General features: G+C 43.1%; 2 protein-coding genes across 6 annotated transcripts in view; one reads left to right on the plus strand and one right to left on the minus strand.

The window, feature by feature from the left end:
• Positions 1-1,322: 1,322 nt before the first annotated feature.
• Positions 1,323-9,893, plus strand: MAP1LC3B (microtubule associated protein 1 light chain 3 beta). 2 transcript variants are annotated; one of them, XM_026092066.1, is made up of 4 exons: positions 1,323-1,344; positions 2,318-2,373; positions 4,909-5,015; positions 7,957-9,893. In XM_026092066.1, exons 1-4 carry the CDS (start codon positions 1,338-1,340, stop codon positions 8,129-8,131), a joined length of 345 nt encoding a protein of 114 aa, XP_025947851.1. In that variant the 5' UTR covers positions 1,323-1,337; the 3' UTR covers positions 8,132-9,893. The 2 variants fall into 2 exon arrangements, with proteins under 2 accessions (XP_025947851.1, XP_025947850.1); XM_026092065.1 differs by having other exon boundaries at positions 1,337-1,376.
• Positions 9,894-10,827: 934 nt separating this feature from the next.
• Positions 10,828-22,551, minus strand: part of ZCCHC14 (zinc finger CCHC-type containing 14) — a 56,993-nt gene continuing 45,269 nt past the window's right edge. For 3 of the 4 annotated variants that reach the window (XM_026092062.1, XM_026092063.1, XM_026092064.1), the window contains 6 exons: positions 21,804-22,074; positions 20,263-20,354; positions 18,584-18,711; positions 18,030-18,170; positions 16,477-17,943; positions 10,828-15,188 (listed from right to left, as the gene is read on the minus strand). In XM_026092062.1, coding sequence (XP_025947847.1) covers positions 15,133-15,188; positions 16,477-17,943; positions 18,030-18,170; positions 18,584-18,711; positions 20,263-20,354; positions 21,804-22,074 — 2,155 coding nt within the window. In that variant the 3' untranslated portion in view covers positions 10,828-15,132. The remainder of the gene's footprint in view (positions 15,189-16,476; positions 17,944-18,029; positions 18,171-18,583; positions 18,712-20,262; positions 20,355-21,803; positions 22,075-22,551) is intronic. The other variant, XR_003257911.1, reaches the window with a different exon arrangement.

Below are 22,551 nucleotides of genomic sequence, written 5' to 3' on the forward strand. Positions count from 1 at the left end.
GCATCTCGCGGCGCCGTGTGCCGGGGCGAGGCCCGCCGCCCCCCTGGAGCCCCCGCTCGGCCCCCGGCTCCTGAGGAAGAACCGGGCCCGCGATGGGCCATCCCCATCCCCATCCCCATCCCCATCCCCTGCTCCAGGGGTCACAGGCGACCCCGGCGCATACTCCTGCTTCGTTATTCGGAGCCGGCCGGGCATCCAAAAGAGCTGTGTAATGATGGCTGGGGAAATGAGATGAGTTCCCCTTCTGGAAAGAGCGGCCTCGGCTGCGCGGTGCCAACACCTCTTCCCCGGCCGAGGGTGGAACCCAAGAAACGCAGGCGCTCGGGTGTCTGCTCGTGCGTGTCGCTGCGGTGGGCCGGCACGCTCCCAGGGCAACCCGGGCTGGTGGCTTGACCTATTTCCACTCGAAGTATAAAATCCCCTACGTAAGGTGCAGTTGATGGGAGTAATCGATGCGGCTTTTCTTCTCTCTCCGTCTTTGGGTTGGAGTCAAGCTGCTTAAGACAGTTTTCCACCCTCCCCACCCCAGCCTTTGCTCTTTTGCTAAACGTGAGCAGTTCTCTGCATCGAGGCTGACAGAGTTTTGATCTGATGAAGCCGGTGTTTAAGCTGGCCCTTTTCTTGGAGTCTTCCAAAACTGTTGTTGACCCATCTCCTCCTGTCAGCAGCCTCTGTTGCAGGTATTAAGTTCAGCTAGGATGGCAGCCAAGCAGTTGCCACTGCAACTAATGTCGTCAGCAAACAGTGTTTATCTGTGACTGACTGAAGCCTGATTTTGAGCATGCCATAAACAATAATCTCAATGATTTGTCTAGCTCCTGTTTAATGTCCCTCATACTTCAGGGACTATGTTGTGCTGAACAACRCTGTCACATACAAACCTGTTTCAGTTGAAAAGTTAGTAAAACCTCTCTGTGTCTGCTGAGTTGACAGTTGGTCTCATTCACTCCCTGTATCTCTTGTGTTTCTGGTTAGCTTAATATTAAAAGTATTTTAATTAACTAGTATCTCTGCCCTTGAAGTGTTAATTCTAGTCTGCGGAGAGTGTGGCTTGTGCTGTAAGATCTGAAACCCCGAGCTTAAAGTAGGATTGCGCTCCTGCCTCGAAGTCATCTTGCTGCACAGGGCCTTGAGCAACAGGAAATGTGGGGGGATGATTCTGAAGCCTTTTAAGACTCTTAGTCTTGCAGGCTGTTGAAGGTTTTACATGCTCGTGGCCTTAGTTTTGCTTGATTCATGTCCAGCCTAAATCCGTGACTCACGTGAGTTGCATTTCCTTACCTGCCTCACAAAAGGTGCAGAGATGTATTTGATGCACGCGAGCTCCATATGGACTAATGGACAGTGAGTAATGTTGTTGCTGAATGACAGGACAGGTAATGTGACCTGCGCATTAGCATACAAATAATGAGTTTGGCCGACGGTGCTGATCTAAGGTCTTCCTCTCCCCTGAGCAGCACCTCTCCCTATGGTAGGTGTTTGTTCCAGCTGTGCTGCAACACTAAATCATCTCTCTGAAAGGTGTTTATAGATGGAGATGACCTGGAAAGCCCCAACCTGCTGAAAGGAACTGGAGAGATTAAATTTGGGTTCATTGAATCCAAAAGCAGATGTGGTATAAGCAGATGCAACTGACTCTAGAAGCAACTCTGTCTGTTTACTTTGGGTCTGACTTGTGCTTCAGCCTAGTTTATAATATCTGTACTATTAATATTTATGTCTGAGATGAACTTTTTCCTGAAAACTGGCACAGATAACAGTGAAATATCTAGGTATACAAAAACCTACCAACAGTTCTTGAAACAATGTGTGCAGCATAATCAGAATAGAAAACTGTAATTCTGTAATACTAGAACGAACAGTGTAAGCTGATACTGCCTGGCTTCAGCTAGTCTTRGGTCTCAAATAATTGTTGACAACTTCCTCTTCTGGGATCTAGTAGAAATAGGACAGGATATTTAGTCATTAACTTGGATAGTGTAATTTGATCCCATAMATTTATGATGTCTGTTTTAGTTGGCAGAAAATGAGGTGTGGGGGGGAGGTCCATCTCCTTTAACACATTTTAGGGAGTCACAGGCAATGTGCATACACTACTTGTCATCTTGGGTCAAAGAACGGAGTATCACCAGTCAAAGGAGAGTTTGCTTTTGCCGATTTTGTCCCCTTAGAAAACTGCTTTGCCTGAATTTGCTTTTGTGGCTTTCATTACTTAATTTCTCCACCAGTGAATAGAGGTACTGCAAGTTAATAACAGCCTTAAATGTTAGTATTTGAGCAGCCTTTTTTTTTTTTTTTTTTTTTTAATCTCTTGCAGAGCAAAGAGTGGAAGATGTACGACTGATTCGAGATCAACATCCAACTAAAATACCAGTAAGTCTGGTTCTTGTCTCCTCAGTTTCAGGTCTCATGTTCTTTTTGCTGGTAAGAAGCTTGTAAAAGAGCTGACCTGGTGAGTCCGAATTAAAATGTGTCCCGTCAGGGTCATTAAGCCTGGACTTCAGAAACATTCTGAAATCAATAGCCAACTGTCAGTGCGATAGAGCAAGGTGCTAGCTGGTGACTAGAGGAAATGGAGTTTCCTGCGTATTGAAGTTACATGCTGTAATTTCAAAGAAAGCCACACCCAGACTGAGCTCTGAGATTCTCCTGAGTGTTCAGCTCTTCTCATCCTAAAAGTGGACATATTTTTCTTCCTTGAAAGACAAGGCTGCAGGGGATAACCAGGAAGAGTACACAGTAATTTAGAGTCAGATGTAGCTTTCATACAAGATCCATGCTGAGAAAGACAGACACGCTTGCTTTCCAAGAAACGGATCTTTGCTTGGAGGTTGCTAGGACTTGTGCTGGGCCACCCCAAAGAGGTGGCCCATAATTGGGAGCAGAGATCATCCCTCACCTTGTCAGTCTTCTTTCACGGGACAGCCCCAAACCACTTGCCTAAACCTTAGTTTTGTTTTATGGCATCCTAGAGATTACAAATGCGAAATAAAGCATCCTAGGAAGGAAAAGGAAGGGATCGTGATATATTRCTAATGTGGTTCATAATTAGTGCGCTGTCACGTGGCAGCTGTCACCACAGTAAGCAGTAAATGCAACTGTCCCTATGGCCATTTGGTGGAATAGGGAAGGTCTCGGGAGATCTTGAGAGGCAGAAAGGTGAACTCAGTCAGAAGCCTCAGCTTTCAGCTCTCGATGAGAGCTGATGATCTTTGTGAGTGGAAACTTTTCTATAGATACACAAACTACTTGCAAACTGTCTCAAGTTCTAGTGCAGGTTTATTAACAGAAACAGTTGCTGCCTCCACTTAAAATGGAAACTGAAAAGTTTTCAGCTACCCTCTAGGTTTAAGCTACTTCATCTCAAATGGCAGCAGCAGCAGCTTGGCCAGTAACTATGCTGCTGGGCATGGGAACAGTAATAGTTTATAGCAGGGATTTTCTGTCTTTTCCGGACTCTGCAGTTTTCCCAAAAGGCCCTTTCCTGACAAATCTGTTTCCTGGCAATAGATTGCTTTTTCTTTCACCTTTCACAGATTGCTTAGAAGTAGTCCCCAAGCTCTGTGACCACAGATTGAAAGCGATTGATTTACAGCAAAGCTCTCATTTTAAGTCAGCCATAGAGTTAGCTTTCATTTTAAGTCAGCCCTGGAGATGCTACTAGTAAAACTGTAGAGGTCCCTAAGCAACTTGCTGAAGATGCAATGATGCAAACTTGCAACCACGGCGTAGCCTGCTGGGATCCTTGCGGCCGTGCTGTGCTTGCCAGTCCATGTTCTAGCCAGTGTCACTACCTCATTATTATCATTAGCAGCTCTCAATGATGAGTTAAGAGGACAATGTCACACTAGATGGCATATCCCAACTGTACTGTCACTGTCCTTCATTTTGCTGTTGGAAATATTATCCTTTGTTTATGGTCTACCTCTTAAAAATAGGGGATTTTTTTTCCCCAGAATTAGTCAGCATTTATTTAAAATGGTTTAAAGAAGTCTTTCCTTGATATAATTAAACTGCCCTGTTATCTCTTCACCTGTGCAACTTTTGAATATCAACACAGTCAGACCCCGTGAGCATGGAAATGATCTAAGTCCCTTCCAAGCAAATGGTGTCACATAGTTACTGTGGATTTAAAAACAACAAAACCCACATGGCTGCAGAAACAGAGATCATGAATTCTGAGATCTTTTCTTAAAAGCAGAAACTATATACAGTTGCTGGGCAGGGTGCTACTTACATTGGCAAATCTACAATTTCCTCATGAATTAAGTAGTTACTACATAATAATCTTGACAGAATTACTGGTTCCTATAGGGGCTTGCTATCTTGAGATTAAGGAGGAGGAAATTCTTCCTTTGAGGCTTTACACCCTTAAAAAGTAGCTTTCTCTAATACGCTGGAGAAACTAGGGAAGGCTGACATAATAGCGGTAATCTGGAGCCGTGGCTCTTAGGAAGAGATGGCCAGGAGAAACTGGAGGGATTCTAGTGAGAGCTGCTGGAGGTTGCAGACCTCGCTAGCAGCCCAAGCATCCTAGTCAGCCACTGTGCTGTTTCCTAGGGAAGCGTGCTTTATCTTTTCTTGGGTTTCCTTGTTGCTGGGCAGTTCAGTGCCAGACTAAATGATTCCAGCAATATGACAGTTCTAAAACTGTACTGAAGCTGTGAATGAGTGTGTTGCTGAATTCCTGTTTCTTCCCCCTTCATGCAGGGAGTCTTACAAACAGAACGAGAGGGGCAGATGAAGATAACTGTTCCGTTTTAAATTTGAGATGGTGCTTTCACAAATGAAGTAAAATGGAGTTTAGCATAAATGCTTCCACATTTCTGCATTTAAAATATGTGGGGGGGGGGGTGAGGGGACCATGGCACTTCTGCCTCTCATCTTATGCTTTTTGTTTCTTTTCAGGTGATTATTGAAAGGTACAAGGGGGAGAAACAGCTTCCAGTTCTGGATAAGACTAAGTTCCTGGTTCCAGATCATGTCAACATGAGTGAGCTAATCAAAATTATCAGGTAGTATGCTGTGATTTCAGTATATGCTGCATCAAAGTAATGAATCTTTGTTAATTCCATAGCTGCTGTATAATTTTGGGAACTCTTTAAATGGAAAACTCATTTAACTAGTGCGTGGTATCACTAGGATAAGTTCATGATAGGGTGCAGTTCCTTGGGCTTTGTTGGCACAGCCCTGGTGTTGAAGTGGGTTTACTTGTATAAAGAGCCTTCTGCTGATGCACATAACAGCTSTTTCCATATGAGAAAGGAGTAGGGATATAAATAGCTTTGAAACAAAACAACTACATTTTCATGTAGTAGGTATAATTATTATGGTGTTGTGTCTGACCAACGTAGGATCTAACTTGAGCTTCGGAGAGATTCAAAACCCTGTACAGCAAACGAAAAGATAGAATCGGTTACCTGCAGCTACTCTTGTAGGAGATGGAGGTGAACAGTAGCCTCCAGTTTTCTGTGTATGCACTAGCAGCCTGTAACTAAAGCAGGTACCGCCAACTCCTTAGCCATGTCTGAAAAGAACCGAGCTGTTACATTATTTCTTTGGAAAATAAACTATTTCCAGGAATGTAGGGGGGAATTTGGGGCTGTAAATCCAAGCTAACATGGGTGCTTCTGGCCGAGGGCCCCGGTGGTCTCTGTCTGGCAGTTTTAGGATGCCTTCTTGGTGTTCTGCCTGGGAGTTCCCCTCTGGAGTGCCTGCCTCTCCCCACCCCCTGGGGGGGGAGTTTGGGCTCGTAGCCAGAGCTGCAAGCTGTTGCTTAGGGTTAATGTTGGCATCCTTTGATCATGAAATGAGGTTACCCTAAATGACAGTGTTGAGGCCTGAAAAACACATGTTCAAACCAGTGTCTTCCTTGTCCCAGCTGTTTGCACAGACTGTGGCTTGGGTAGTGCTCCACTCCTGTGCTTGGGGTTTGCTTACAAGGAAAGGCAATGGAGAACTAACCCTGAAGGGGAAGCTGTGTGGTCTGAAATTGTGGTCAGAAATTCTGCTGGAAGTGGCTTTCTCCTGGCTTCGTGTCAAAGGCAGTATTCGATTAGTAAGAGTTCTCAAGTGGTAAACTTGGAAGTCAAAAGCAAACCGGAGTTTGCTTTTCATTGGTCACGGTGTACCAAGGAGCTGGTTCTTGGAGGGCCCAGGCTGTAAAAAATGAGAACTCTCTGACTTATCTAAACAAATCCCAGCTCTTACATGAGTAAGAAAGTGAGATAGAGTGCTAGAAGCAGGAACCAGATTGCTTGAGTCTTCCAGAATTTCTAAGGAACATTAAAGCCCTTGGGCAAAAAGGTTGAACAGCAAATTGAAAGATTTTTCCCTCACCTTTTTTCCTTCGGCTTTGCGGTTAATAGGCAACTTGGTATGAGCTGGACTTGGTTCTCGGGCAGCTCCTGCATGCAGTGAGGCCTGTCCTTCCAAGCCCTCAGAGAGCTGCTGCTGTCTCTCAGCCTGCTGTCTGGAGTGATTAGAGCTTGGTTTTGGAATAGTCTTTTCCTGGGCTGTGGCTGGCGAGCTCAAGAAATGCTTGTTTCCAGCTGCTGCAGCCCCTCAGCAGAGTGTGGAATTGGCAGGGAAGCTCTTCTAGTCTGCTGGGTTTTCTTTCTTCTGCCCTGCCTGTCTCCCTCCTCCCCAAATTAGGCAGGGAAATATTCCATACCTCAAATGAAGCAGGCTCGGTCGTGACCACTGTTCCAGAACGGGAGCAGAAGGGCAGCACACAAACACCCTGTCTCCCTTATGTTGTTCTGTGCTCATTGCCTTCATTTGGAGCATATCAGCAAAAACAAGCACGTGCTTTTCCTGCTTTATTCGGTGGGCTTGTGGGTTGTTTCACATCATTAGTGTTTTCATAAGACTTTGGCCTTTCCTCTGTGTCGTAAAAGGACTAGCTTGTGCTGCACAAGTTAGTCTGTTCAGGGAAGGATGAAGCGAGGAGCTCTACGCRTCTGGCTCAGCCCATGTCAAAATGCTTGTGTTACGATAAATCAGTCCTCATTTTGTAACATGCCTGGGATTCGCTGCCCTGCAACCCTCGGATCTGGGGGTCTGAACCCACAGTGCGCTCACAGACAGCACCCTCTGCTCTTGCACCTGCACATAGCTGAATTTCCGTTGTTTACTTGGCTTGCGAAGTAAGTGAGCTCCTACCTGCAAACCCAATTTGCAGTAGGAAGTTTAGCAGAAGTATATGTTTCCCCCAGATCAAAGCAAACGATCCAAGGAAAACACCTAACAGACGTTTACTCTGACCTGCAGTTTGTAAAGTCCGGCGCTCTTGGCTGTTCCCACGATGCTCCTCCCGCGAGGGAGGAGGGAAGGGGGCAAGACACTCCAAAGGTTAAATGTGGGCTGTTACAGAGCTGGTGACAAAGTGAGTTTAAAAGGTCCAGGGCCTCAGAGTGGAAGCTCTGCCAGTTCTCCCTCCCCCTGAGTTCACATGGATATCCCAAGGTCAGTCTGGGTTTAAATCTCACTTGATTCCAGTGAGATGCCATCTAGCTAAATTGCAAGCCACAGGTCCTTTAGGCCYTGCATGTTTTGCTAGTAATACAGGGATAATCCCAGTGCCCCAGCATCATCCTGGCCGGCAATACCTTTTTCTTTTCACTTCAGTTTAATGCCCTTCTGGAGTTTAGCCTGTTTTGTTCCAGTGTAATAGGGGCTTTTGTCAGCGGAGTAGATGCATTTGACTGGAGTAATTGGTAAGATTTAGTAGATCGCACTGGGGAAATGGCAAACTGAATATGGTCTTGGGGTGGGAACCAAATGCTTTTTCTAGTGGCAGGGCTGCTTTGGTGGGGACATCTTACAGCTTTTAGTGGTGGAGGACTTTGTTTTGCCTCCTGTCAACAAGCCTCTGTTAAAGCCGTGTGGAAATGCGTTGTCCTCACTGTGAAACTCCTTCCTCCCTCCCTCCCTTCCCCAACCTTCCTCCAACAGGCGACGCCTGCAGCTGAACTCCAACCAGGCGTTCTTCCTGCTGGTGAACGGACACAGCATGGTGAGCGTTTCCACGCCCATATCCGAGGTGTACGAGAGTGAAAAGGACGAGGATGGATTCCTGTACATGGTGTACGCCTCTCAGGAGACTTTCGGAGTGCAATCTTCTGTCTAAGATGCGAGTGGCTTCTAGCCTAGGATTTTGGTTTACCCTTGGCCATCACCCCCATCCTTCCCCACGCACACCCCAGGGAAAAGAAACGGATGTCACCTATGCTCTCAGTACCTTAGCATAGTCTTGCTTTAGCAGGTGTCTCATCTTACCTTGCCTTGTTTGTGAATATTAAACAGTACAGACGAGCACCTCCAGCTTTGAAAACCTGCTGTAATATTCCACACAGGCACATTTACATTTCTGGACTCGATGAATGGAACCCAGTTGTGCATGTGTCGATTGCAAATAAAGGGACACTCAATTGACTTTAACAGGCAAACAGGCACCGGTGAGGAGCTCAAGTGTTTCATGTGACAGTTTTCTGGAAAAGCTCCCTATGATTCCTTAAAGCTTTTTTGTTCGTTTTTTGGGTTTTTTTTTATGGGAAGGCTTCTAGTGAGAGCCAATACGTTTAACGTTCCAAAGTGGAGATTTGTCTGCTGCAGTTCGGTGAGATTTGTCAGTCCTGCAGTGAGTTAAGGCAAGCACTTGGGGTGAGATGGGGGAGTGCAACTCCTTTTGTTTTCCTGACTTTTTTTTTTTTGTTGGTACCGCTAACTTAGAAATGGTGCCAGTTTCTGAAATACTCATACCAAACACCACAGCTTTATTGTAGTTTTAGGATGTTAACTGTAAAATACACACCKGGACAGGTAATGTTCAAATAAACTCCAGTCTGTTAAGAATTTCCAATGCCTGCGTGTTCAGTGAAACACCGTTCTTCATACAGGCTYGCTTCCGAAAGACCATCCCTCCTGGCCCAAAGGTTTGTCGTTCTCTTGCCCAGCAGAGAATTTGCTGGGAGAAGGTAGTCAAGGAAACTACTGCCAGTGCACAAGGCTGTCGTGATAGATGCAGCCAGTTGCAAAGCAGGCTAGTGCAATTTGAGAAAGGAGCAGTGCCCGCAAGGTTCATGATCTTTGCAATGCCACCTGTTCTCAGTTTCTGCCCCATCTGTTCAGCGGTGCAGCTGCATCCAAGCCCTCCAGTGTGAGCTGGTGAACTTCTTTGTTTTACACACCTTCATGCTGAACGTTGGATTCAAACATGCTATTGGAAATAAGAATCCAAACTGCCTAACTAGTCTGTCATGTTTTGCATGTCATCACCAATGGGGTCAGGGAGAACTGCTTTTAAAAGCAGCCCACGTCCGGGAGTTGCTGTTGAGATTCGAACAAATGACTATTCCATCACTGAAGTTTCCTGCCACTTGCATGGGGTTTGAAAAATCTTAGTGTTACTACTGTGCTGCGTAGGGAGGCAACCTGTGCAGAGGAAAGGTATCTAGTGGGATATGTGTTTTTCCTCTCGAGTTGTTGTAAAGTGAAGTGTAGCAGGATGAGATTACTCTTGTATATTATGTGTCTGTGAACTAACTACATCTGTTACTGGAAGCTAACTTACTATAATGGGGGAAAAAGAAGCAATACTACTGCGTCTTGGCACTCTAGCTCAATAAGGTGTACAATTTGTACCTATTTACACCTCTTTGCATGCATCTTGTTCACAATGCTTACTTCAAATTTTTTAATGTTGTGTTTTTACTTCAATGTAAACTTTTAAATGCAGCTTGTCCTATGTTTAGTTTTGTGTAAGAAATTGTTTAACTCATAACTGACAACCATACTTGTAATTACGACGTGATTGACTGATATTCCTGTACAAATGTTGCTTTTTTAAAATTAATACAGTGCTGATATGGATGGATTACATCCCAACTTAATTATGGCTTGTGTGGTTATTTACAGACAGCTTTCTTAGACCTCCCTGTGCTGTTCTCTACAAATGTTTAACTCCACCTGTTTCAAAGCACACAAGGCAGTGAACTAGGTCCTGCTGACAAAGATTAGGCACTTGTGCTGAAACCTTTAATACTGATTAGCAGTATTAGCACTAGATGGGAGTTTTCACTATCTGGAAGGAGGAATTACAGGTGTAATGGCCCTCTAAAGCAGTTCTAATCTCTAGATGGATGTTACTCCCTTTAATGAAAGGACTGGGAGCTGCCTGTGCACTGACATGTTCTGATACCCTGTATTATCTGTTTCTGTTCCTACTGTACCAACGTCATCCCAGCGGCAGACTTCTAATGCGCTTCCTTTCAAGAGCTGGACTTTGTGCTCATCAGGAATTGACTGCAGGTCACTGGAGACAAGGTTTAAGAACAGGAGTTAGCAATTCCYGGTGCTTACTCGGAATTGTATCTCCCTTTGCTGTCAGTGCCAATGTCCTTCTTAGGGATGGACTAGCCAGAGCCCTGAGGCTCAGCTGCAGTGTTCCAGCAGAACGGAGCACAAAGCTTCCCTGCTCATCCCGATCCCTACTGATCCCTACACCCTCTCCTTCCCTGTAACATCAGGCAGACTGCTGGGCCTTGGTGCAGCAACACTTGGGCCATGGCAGCTCTTGAAACAACAAGAAGAAGCAAACCTGAACCCTTTCAGAGCAGCTGGGCTTAGCCAGGAGCTGACTCAACTGGTGGAGAGCAATTGCAAGCACTGCAACAGCTCTGATTCACTAGCAGATGTCTGTGGGTGGAGAGAGCGCAAAAGTAATAAAGGGAATAAAAAAAGTCCCTGGCAATGGCCAAGCTGGAGAAGGCCCAAAAGGGATGAAGCCCCTATAAAATAAATAAATAATTCTTGAGGGATTCTGTTTAACTCTTTATTTTCCATACATTAAATTTACTCAGATAAAAACATTCTAAAAATGTACAATTTTACTTTTAACAAAGTATAATAAAACATAAAAATCCCAATACCAGAATACTTGACATTTACAATTCAAAATCAAATTAGCTGAATATTAAATATTTACAAAACTATTTAAAATATTTATAAAGTTACATGCACAATTTGTAATACTAGAATTGACTGAAGTAAAAGAAATGGCTCAAATGGGAGCAGGAGTTTCCTTCATTCCTAGTGGAAAGTTATGTCCAAGAGAAGCTGTTAATCTGCACTTGAAAACACACAGGATTTGCTTTCTGCTTCAGTACCAACACGTTTCTTGCTTATGTAAGAATTTAAGAGAGCAAACAGGTAGTTCCAAGGGTTTGTTACAACAGATTTAAGTTATGGGTCTTGGTTAGGATTACTGTAGCTACATTTACCTTCGGCCTCAACCAGCAAAATAGTTTTCTACGCTATTGCAAGTGCTTAGTTGCATTGATTTCTATCAAGGTTTGCCCACTTCCAGCTCCTTTGACAGGAGCTCTAGGCTACCCCAAATCCCCAGCTCCGAGGGCCTGTGACCTCTAAGAAACCTCCTTTGGGCCTGATGACGTTAAAAATAAACAGCTAACTATATGCAGGGGGGTCTGGTCATGCCTTATTTTTCGGGGCGGAGCGTTAACCTAGTTGCTCTGCCGAATACCACAACCTACGTTTTCTTCTGAGTACCTTCACTCTGAAGCTTGCCAGCGAGAAATAGCACGATACTAAATGTGAGGTAATGGTAAAGGTCTGRTAATTAGACAGTTAATTTTGGAACTTTGTTGCTTAATTTGCCAAGGTTTAATGACTGGGATATATACGYGATTTAAAAAGTTTCACTAACAGTGAAGCTTCACGTGTTCTTTTACGGAAAATTATTATGGAAATCTGTGATCAATACCTTGCTTGCTAAAATGAGTCTTCCTTGTTCAATCTCCTACTGTTTAGTGTCAAACAGGACATACTATTGCGGTTTAATTTACGGACTAGTGTGATGAGGCGTTTGCTGGAAATTCCATTCTATTTCTGGCATTTCCACCACCACCACTTCCAAGTGGAAAATCCCGCTGAAACTGCACTGCACATCACTTACTCCACCAAAGGAAGCCTCATCCCTGAAATGTCTCTGTGCCCCTGCAGGGAAATGACTTGGGATTCCCTTGTCTTACATTTTTAAAAATCATTTTTATTCCACAGTGAAAGCCACTCTGAGAACAAATCCTTTTTATATTTTTAGGACAAAGATACGAATAAATAGCATACTTTGAAATCTCCATCTTTCAATATATAAAAATAGGTTTAAAGAACTGGTTCTTTCAGCTACTGAAGCTGGAACTACTATATTAAAGCAAGCTGCCTTCTTTTGAGGGGGGAGAAAAGATGGATTTGTGCCTTCTAAACACAGATCAAGGATTATTTTATGGAACTAAAGTGCTCTGTTTAGACTTACCCACTTTGGTTGTTCTTGGTACAAAGTGAACAGCGTTCACTAGCAGATCTGAAGCCACAACTCACTTTGATTTAGGGAAGGCTCTGTAACTGGTGCTGGCTCATCAAACAGTTCTGTATTAAACYCATGCTGCTTTAAGGTACTCAAGACTTCTGAATTTGAACTTAGTCTAAAATCAGACTTCACCACTTAAAAATGTTACCTATAAGTACACATAAGCCACTTTAAGAAACATCAGCCTTAACTTCACACAAAGGAAACAATCCCAAAGAAAGCTCTGAAGATAGGAATGAAACAGTTTTTTCAAGAAGTTTGCTGGACAGAAGTTCAATTCTATAGTCCTTTTGTTACAGTTCTGACTTTGTGATGAATATTTGACAAGACTAYGTTCCCAGCCTGGGCATTAAAACAAAATGCAACTAGTATAGAAAATGGGTTGGGTTTTTTTTTTGCTGTTGATTTTTGCTATTTTGAGAAAGGGTTTTAACACTTGCATGTGTGTTGAAATACAGTTTATTTAAATACAATTCAGTTTTAAAATATTGTTTAAAAAAAGTGAAAAAATGTTAAAGTTTGGCTTTCAGCACATGTTCCAGGCCACTGGAGAGACCCTCAAAGCTGTAAAGAGTAAACATCGTAAGTGAAAACCACACATTTCCTTCAACATGATACAGTATGACAGATTGTTCCTACCATTGTCTCAAGCTCATTAAGGCAAAGTAAATTGCATTGTCAGTTTTCATCACTTTAGTGTTACAGGTCTGAAAGTTGTTCAGTACAATACAGGTAACCTCCTCAAAACACAGGCGGAGCAAACGTAAGCATTGCAACAGTGTATGTAATACTGTGTGTAGTGTGAACTGGGTTGAGAATACACAAATCTGAAATTTTTTCATTGCATAGAAATAACTTTTTTTTTTTTTTTAAACCAAATGTTACACAAATTTAGACTTTGGTTTCCATGAAGCCAAAAACTGTATGACCTCCAAATAGCTACCTGGACTAAGTTTGGTTCCAAGTCTGGTTTCTTGCCATCTYGGGTTACAATGCCTCTCTAGTGATGCTCTTCTATCCCTGTCCTGACCAGCAGTGGTTGCCTCGCTGGTGAAGCTGATGACTGCCCTCCTTCAGAAAACGGGACCGAAGGATGGCCCAGAACATTTCTTTCCCATTACCATGGTCCAGGAAGGTCTTGACTGTCAAGCTACCGCACTAACGACTCACACTGATGTTTCATTGCTAAGGCCTGATTTCCTTCGAGCAGCTCTGCACGACTTTAAAACCTCTTTCACTGATATGACTTTTCTCATTTTCAAGTCAAAATAAGCTGCAGCACTACAAATACTATCCCATCCTGGTGTGGTTTAAATTGGTGTAAGAAATAATCTCCAAGTGTAAACAAGGCTTCAGACTTTAAAAGTGTCTTCCAAATTACATTATGCAAATATCTCTATGTCACACATGTTTTAAAGAGGAGGCCTCACCCATTTCATGGTGTCAAATTCCTTGGGTGAGCCATGAGGATTAGTATCTTCTTTCAACAAGACAGAACCAAACCGTTTCAAATTAGCAGTCCAAGATTTGTTTGGCTTCCTCTCAAGTCCTAATTTAGATTTGTCATCCACAAATTATGTACGCTAAGTAGTTAACACCAAAGCTAGTCATCTACAATCTATTGCAACGAAGGAGGCTGACAATAAATCCTTCAAAGTCTTGATAATAATGAAGTTTACTACCTTTTACATGTTTGACTTCTACCACTCTTGAATCCTGTAGCAAAAGCCTTGGGGTAGGAGTCAAAGGTTTTTTTATATAAAGTAAAGCAAAAGCTTACAAACTCTGCTGTCAGAGTTCATTTTTAGGATGGTTTAAAATTCATTTACAAAAGCAGAATAATAAGGTTTCTGTGAAAGAGACCTATATACAGTAACAGGACGTAAAGGTTGGTTGTGTATTACCGGAAAATATCCTTGAAGCCTTTATGACTCTGGAGTCTCTGGGACTTGGACCCTTGGAAACTAAGTTTATTCCACTGCTGGTAACCCAGCACTATCTAGCAATAAGTGAGACAATGAAGCATAAGTTTGTTTCCAGAAGGAACCGAAACTGCCATGTGTGTTCTTTTGGAAGGGAAAGGAGAGACTTATTTAAGATTTTTATTGTGTAGTAAGTCACATAGCCTGCTGGTGCCAATTTTTAAAAGTTGGAACTTCTTTGCCTCTTGCACTGGTCTCAGAGTGACACTGTCTGCTAAAAGTGCAGAAAGCTTGAAGAGTTTTACATTCTTCTGTAGTGCAATCCTTAAAAATCCCAGAGATTAGTGCCTGATCACTTTTGAAAAAAAGTAGACATTTTACCTAGCCCAGGGGTGCCAAAGTCCTTCTGGCGAACGGCCGCTCCTACCTTCGACCTCCAGCTTTCACTTCAGAATGTAGCTGCCCTGGAGTGAGACGTTTCATCTTAGAAAGTCCAAATATGGCAACATTCTCCAGCAAAAAAATACATAGGATGTCGTACTTGCAACAGAAAATGCAGCTGGCCAGCTCCACCATCCCTCCAGTACGCATCAGTCCTATGACACGTAGTGAGAAGTTCCAACGACAAGATCCAAGCTTGAATTTGGCAATCAAAAATGGGTTTGATGCACCCCTAAGCTAGATTTTCTACCTAGTCTAATAAAGTAAAGCACCTTTGGATTAAAAAATACATTAAGCTTAACAGCAACTGGACGTCTCAGTTTTGTATTTCAATCTCCTTATATCTCCATGGCTTACAGTATTTTCTTGCCAGATAAAATATCAGTCTGTGGAGTCAAGACTTTCAGATGGAGGAGCATATTTCAGCCTAAAAGTACCTAAGGAAGACGAAAGAGAAGAATTAAACATCAGCATTTTCATACCAGTTACACCTCAAAACTTTTTAGAACAACTTGCTTCTTACTAGACGTGTTATGCAACRTTACAGCAGCCAACCTCACCACCAGAAGAGACTAACAAGCAAATGCCCACTGCCAGCAGAAATGAAAATAAAAACATAGTTTTACTCACTCGTACAGTTTTAGGGCAGGCAAAACTTAGTCTGGGAATGTAATTAATTAAATGAAATTCAGCTTTAAAAGGAAGCAGACTACATTGCTGAATTTCTCTGAATTAGGACTGACTGAGGAAATGACATTTTTTTCCAATTGGCCACTGTCACAATATTAGTCACAGAAACTCCACTAATTATTTACATTTTAGCACTGCTGGAAATTGCTGCCTCAAAACTGGTCACTTGTTAATTTATAATACTCAAATGCTGAAGGCCTGGTCTGCATTGTATAAAAATGAATACAGGCTTATGTCATAGGCAAGACATGATGTAAAGTATTATTTGCTCCAGTCAAAAGTTTATATTTTGTTTTTAAAGTTTATACCACATGCAAATGATCTTAAAACAATATGTCAGTCAAAATAAGAAAAGGCACTGGAAAGTGTTCCTCGTAAAGTCACATTTCTCTCTCAGTTGTTTCCTGCCCTGAATTAAGGGTTTCCAGTCCCTCCTAGGAGCAGCCCATGCTGCAGCAGTGCAAAACCATGCCCTGCGGAGTAAGCATAGCGCATACACCAACACAGGACCTTCACGGGGATTTGGAGAGCAATCCTTCATTTATGTAACTGTTTTGGGAAACGAAGGGGAAGGGGCAACAGAGATGCTCAGCTTGTAAACTCCCAGGAGAACTTGAAATGATAACCAAAGGTCGCTTGGATTACAAATTAATAAGCAGCAAAAGTTCTGCTGCAGTCTGTCTACGGAAACTCCCTCCCTCTCCCAGCGCGCGCTCCAGCCCTCGCAGGAAATCAGCACCAGACCTGCAGAGCAGCGTAGTCTTACCCAAACCGCAGGAGAGGCCTTAATCGGGCCTTTTCCCTCGCCCTGGATCTGTGCACAAGTAAGCGTCAACTTCTGTAAATTTAGCTCAAACCCACCAACTTCCAAGAACAAGATTTTTTTATGTAAGTAAGTGAAAACTGAATGTAAAGACAAGCCACTGCCATCACGCTGCCTTCTGCCCTTCGGGTGCGCAGCAATTCCCTTTGGCAAAAACCCAGCCCTCTGCACGTAAGCCAGCTCCCGCGTCAGGCCCCACGGCTGCTTTTTACCTTGTCGATTGAAATCCATCGGAGGCTGTTTGCAGTCCTGAGCTCTGTGACCACTGGCCCCACAGTTGTAACAGGAGAGATTCCCATTTTTTTTGTGACTCGAACCATTGCTGTTTCCCATCATTCCCTGTGCCTGATACACCCCTGCCGTCCCTGCCATAAAGTTCTGCATTGGCGGTACCGCAAACGTGGACTGCCCGCTCATTACAGAGTCCGGTGCTAGGCCACTGTTGTAAGCAGTGTGGACCACTGGAAAAGTCGTGCTGCTGTTGTACTGCTGCGTGTTGATATAGCCGTTACTACACAAAGGGTTGAAGGGCAGAAATGGAAAAGTAAACATTGAAGGTCCTGAAAAGGGGTGCTGAAAATAGTTAGCGTAGCTGACGGTCATCCCACTCGAACCACAGTTCCCACTGCACCCACAGGAGCTGCACACCATGCACCCAGGCGGCTGCGGCTGCTGCTGCTGGTGGTGATGGTGGTGGTGGTTCTGGTTTGGTACTGGGATGCTCCCTGCAGAGCCGCTGCTGCTGCTGCTGCTGCTGCTACTGCTGCTGCTGCTGTAGAAATTGTTCTCAGCAACAGAAGAAAGTGTGGGGCTGGAACTGGGCGCAGGGCAGCTGGGCAGATTTGCCATGGTTGCAAATGACGTGGAGGGGTGGCTGCTGGAGGAGGCTGCGTTACTGTTTGCACAGAAGCTGCCTTGCATTGGCGCCACTGGCATGCTGCTCATTGCAGAAAAGGCAACTTTGGTGTTGGCTGTATAGAGAGCAGTCCGGGGATTTATTATTGCAGGGGACACCGTTATTTGCATATTACTGGAGCAGGAAGTCTGTCCGGCAATGGCAGAATCAGTAGGAACAGAAGAAGACACCAGGAGTTTGATGGGTGGGCGAGCCACATGGAAGACTGTGCTGGACGTTACAGTGGCAGCAGTACTTGTCTCTACTATTAATCCTGGCTGCTGAGCTGTTTTTATCACTCTGTCCAGAGCTGAAGCATGTACGACTTTGGTTCGAGGACCAAAGTTAATAGTAGATGTAGGTGAACTGTTCTCAGCAGCCCCTGAAAGCACTTGCAAGGGCTGATGGGGAGAAGATGCAGACATTACATCCACCACTGTATTTCCAAAGCTCTTTTCCATTTTTATGCTGCCTCTAGGTCCAGGAGAAACTTTATTTCTTTCTTCTAAAGACAGCAGTGAATGCATAGACGATGAAAGTAGCTTCATGTCTGCATTGCCACGTTCTGATTTATGCACTGAATTTAGCATTCGAATGGGGGTGATATGAGTAGAGGCCGCTGACATCATTTGCATTGGCAAAGCATGGTGACCGGATGGATTGGAGCCTGCATCATTTTGCACTGGCAAGACCTGAGCTGTGGGTCTGGCAGAGCTCGAAGTGAAATGATTCAGTAACATCACTGGCTTCTCCTTTTCTGAACCCTCTAAGTGAATCTCTAAACCTAGGGACAGAAACATCTATAAATACAATTGCTTCACCAGACAAAGCAGATCAGCACAAGCACCCTCTTTGGTTGTTTCTGCTTACGTCTCTCGTTCTCCTCAGCGCTGTCTGAGCTCTCTTCCCTCGTCTGGATCCCCATGGGGCTGGAAGAAGAGCTGGAGTACTCGGAAGAACTGCCTTCCCGGGGCAGCGGGTGGGCTGGCTGATCCACATCCACCCGCAGCTCTGCAGATAAAGCGCGTGCAAGAAATCAGGAAATGCAAACAAGAGTGGCAACACCTGATCGACAGAACGTAGTTACAACCGCTGAGCCTGTCTCACAACACCAGCTAGCATGCAGTGAAGCTCAGAATTTACAGAGATTCGCATTAGCTAAGGAGCAGGAGTCTGGAGAGGTAACAGTGGCTTACCGGTGCAGCTAGCCATTCACATGGAAACCATGAAAAGGCAACTACTTGTTACTGCACTCGGTATAAACAGGAATAAGACTTTCATTGCTCCCTACACAGCCAATGGCATTTTGGAAGATAAAGCTTACAATAGGTTGGTGGAAAAGCAGTAAAGCAATGAGCTTGCTCTTGTACAAGGGGACATTCATCCCTGAGAGCCCAGCACTACCCTCTGCTCCTCATTCTTACCTGCAGCATGGTTGCCACGAATGCTTTGGATAGGCCCTACATGCGTAGTAGGGGGAACCCTTGCCACGCCGCTGCTGGTAACTGAAGAAGGTGTTGTGGGGTTTAGGCACCGTTTCTCCGATTTTTCTCTAGAAAGTGGTGGAGAAACATTGTAAAGAAACAAAAATTGGCTAAAGCACATCAACAGATAAATCAATTTTTGAACGAAACTGAAGCAGACTAAGTCCACTGAACAGTCCATTAAAAGTTATGCTAATTTCAAACGGAAACATTTGGAAATTATATCAATCTTGGCCATAGCTTCTTGCCAGCAGTTTCACTGGTCTTTTTGTCATCTGATTATTGTCATCTCGTTTGTACAAGATAGAACATCACAAAAAGACGACTAAATTGTATCACACATTATGTAAGCATGTCTCAAAACCTAGCCATGCATACCAAAAACAAAGAGAAGCCAAATGCAATGCAAAATTTCTATTTTAGCAAACCCAGTCTGGAAAACCTAAGACTGACAAAAAATGCTGTCAAGGAGTTTTGATAAACGGGCATGGATTTGGATTTTTTAATTGCTTTTTAAGTAACTGCAACAGTTTCAGAATAAACGTTTCCGTCTATGCAGAGATATATACGCACAATCTGTTGCATCAGTTGCCCCAAAAGGCTATCAGCATTGCACAGAGCATTGATTCTCTTTATATCATCTTCACCCTATCAAACTGTGTTCTTCCTGAAGCTAGGGTTACCTGCTTTTCTAATAAAACTCTACCAGCCCTGATTTTCAGTGATTTGTCCCAATAAAATGTTAGAAATCCAGATTCTGGATGCATGATGTGGCAGTCCTCGGCCGAGCTCTGGCAGTCAGCGGAGGCCGAGTGGCTGCAGCTGCCATGGATGCTGCAGGCCACAGCAGGGCACCAAGGAAGCTCTGAAAGTAGCTGAGCTCCGTCTACACTGCCTAGGAGCCAGGACATTGTCAGGCCTTGTGAAGAAAATGTCCTGCTGGGCATCCGGAGTTTTTCTGTATGTGTCATCTGGCAACTCTGACCCACCTTTCTGATTCCCTCCCACCCCATGAATCTCAGGTAGGTGGTAAGTCCAAAATCTAGACAGGGACACTTTATTATGTCAGAAACTACTAAGAACACAAAACCCAGAAGTTCTGAGGACAGGTTTAGGTACCCAGTAAGCTTGTCTGKTTTTTTCAGTAATATTGGCTGCCCAATAAAAAGATACCGTATCGCCCTCCTACAAACATGGYTTTGCATGTACCATCGTGGCAGCAGCACTATTACCGTGCATATCTTTTGTAAATTATTTCAGAAACGTCCTCCCAGTCAGAAGAGTTGTCAACACGACAAAGACTTGTATCTATGTTATGACTGAGTTATTCATGTCCTTTTAAAACYGAGTTCACAAATTCTTTACATTTGGTTATCTTATCAAAGCCTTGAACAGCCAACAGTAAAACAGTAAGTGATAAATATTATCTGGTAAGACACTGTTTCAGGAGCTTTTCAAAGCAACCAACCCAGCAGCACAGTAAGGAAGATAAGTATTATCCAGATTTACAGGTGGGAATCCTGGTAGGTTTATTGTGTGAAAAGCAAAGACCATTGTAATACCTGGATTAGAAATCATAGCTTAAGAATTTAAAGCAAACAAGTTTTTTTTCCACTTACTTCTCCAACTCCAGTTGGGTCTTGAGTTTCTTCTTTGCTCCCATGGTGAGGGATTCAAACTTATTCAGATCTTCCTCAGTAAGACTCAGAAACTTTTAATAAAAAAAAAAGTATGTATTTAGTTTTACAGCCATGAAATATTTTTATTTACATTTTTAGTAAATATCTATTCAGAAATGCACCTTTAAAGCCTTTTTTTAACATATGTTAATTCAAAGAAATTCTGCTACAATTTTAAATTATAGACTCRGTGTAGAATAAAAGAGAGGGAAACKTGGATGAAAGAAAGAACATCTGTAGATCAAATTTAATCARGTATTTGCATATATTAACAATTTGCAATAAACACAAGGTGTTTATTACAAAGTAATCCATGTGCATATTAAAATACTACTTCACACTGTAAATGAGTTTAAGAATCTGGTTCTGTTAAGAAAAAAATCCTGTAGTTTTCCCAGTTATGACATTTAACACAGAAATCAATGTGTGGTCATACCATCAGTTTTTTTGAAAACATACAATGAAATTAAATTTTATAATAAAATATAAAATATAATGATATGACAATAAAATATATCCATTTATAATATAAATGAAAACAYAATGAAATGAAAATATAAAAGGTCAGCAAAATATGCATACTGATCCATGCATAGATTTTTTTTGTGGAAAAAAGCCAGCACACTAAAATATGCGCAGTTTTGCTAGCTCATTAAAGAAAAATACTCTCTCTATTTTCCCTCACTGAGTGAAGGAAATCAAAATAGAAGGCGCTGGTAACACATTATCCTTAAATAAATAGAATGTACTATAATCATCACAAAGCTATCCCAATTTAGCGCTGACTTAACCTAAGCACTTTGTCCACTGGAGGGCGTTCAAGGCTAAAATACAGTAAGGAGAAGACGTGAATTTTACTTCCCAGCTGTTACAGATGGAGCTGGATAAATACTGTACAAAGTATTTCCATCTATTTAGTTAAAATCCAGCACACATCAATAACACTCATGACTCTGGCCAAGCAAATAAATAAACGACCATTTTTCCACATGAATTTTCATAGAAAACAAAAATCTCACATTCACTCGCAGGTACATGCACACGCTAATGCTCATGACAGAAGTCTTTGTGAATCTATTTTTAAAAATATTAGGATAACTAAATATTTTGGGARGAAAAATCAATCAAGAAGCAGCAACAAAAAAGCAACAAATTTTAGTTATCTACTGCACATCAAAGATATGAACAGGGAGCCAAAGCAGAGCTCATAAATCAGCATTCAAGTTGGATGTTCAAGCATCCAATAAAGAACCCTGAAACAAGTAGCAACTACCAGCCCAGGCCCTGGGCATAGCACAGATCAAAAAYAGGAAGGAAGTTTTCATCAAAATACTATTGCTCCAAGAGAGTGCAAATCTTTACAGTATCCGCGAGTAACTTCTGCAATTCCAAACGCGGATGTCTGCAGCCTCTCTACGCGGTACAGACGTACAGATGATTTAAAAGCCAGCTCCCTTTGCTTATTCAGTCTTCTACCCTACCTTCTCCATCGTGAGCTGCTTGAAGACGGGATAGTATTTGTGCAACCGCAGTTTCCTGAGCCAGTCTAAGATCCCGTTTTGCTCCTGTGTCTGGGGGGTCTGCGGACTGGAAGACATCAGCATGGGTGAAGAGGCGTCCATCTGGGTGCGATAGGCCAGCGACGAGCCGGTGCCTCCCGAATGGGAGCAGTGGGGTAGTGCAACGGGAGCGGCAGCTGGGTGCTGAACGTGATTCTGAGAAGACTGAATGCCGGCCACGCCACATATAGGTCTGCAAAATAGTAACGTAATTGGAGTTAGCACGTTGAATCCGGGTCGCCCAGAGTTCAGCTAGTACGGCCATGCTCGTAAAAATGTGCCACCTCCTGGATTCACGGTAAAATCTGCACTGTCTGATCCAAGTTACCGATCTGTACCTTTGGAATTCTATGCTGTTCAACAGCATAATAAAAGCAGCACAGTTTATGGCAAATAGTAAATCATATTTTCCAATTAAGCACAGTTTTCCTTCTGCAATCACAAATAACATATGTTCTACTCCTCTCTGTAATTAAAAAAACAAGGCTTACAGATAATGGCCATGGTTGAACTTTGTAGTATTAAAAAGAAGCCCAAATATAATCTATGGAGTAGGTTTTTTACATGTGGAAGTGGAAAAATAACATTAGCTCCTTGGAGGGTTCTGTTTTTTGTTGGAGAAAATGAAAATTTCCTCTTAAGAATGACCAGGGTTCTAGATTTGCTAAAA

Source organism: Apteryx rowi, unplaced genomic scaffold, assembly GCF_003343035.1.
Source record: "Apteryx rowi isolate R43461 unplaced genomic scaffold, aptRow1 scaffold_94, whole genome shotgun sequence".
NCBI lineage: Eukaryota > Metazoa > Chordata > Aves > Apterygiformes > Apterygidae > Apteryx > Apteryx rowi.

Excerpts from the sequence above, each read along its gene's own strand:
- MAP1LC3B (XM_026092065.1), top strand. The coding sequence starts at position 1,352 with ATGTTGTTGCTGAATGACAGGACAG. Across the intron at positions 2,374-4,908 it reads AACATCCAACTAAAATACCA|GTGATTATTGAAAGGTACAA; the intron begins GTAAGTCTGGTT and ends GTTTCTTTTCAG. Across the intron at positions 5,016-7,956 it reads GAGCTAATCAAAATTATCAG|GCGACGCCTGCAGCTGAACT; the intron begins GTAGTATGCTGT and ends TTCCTCCAACAG.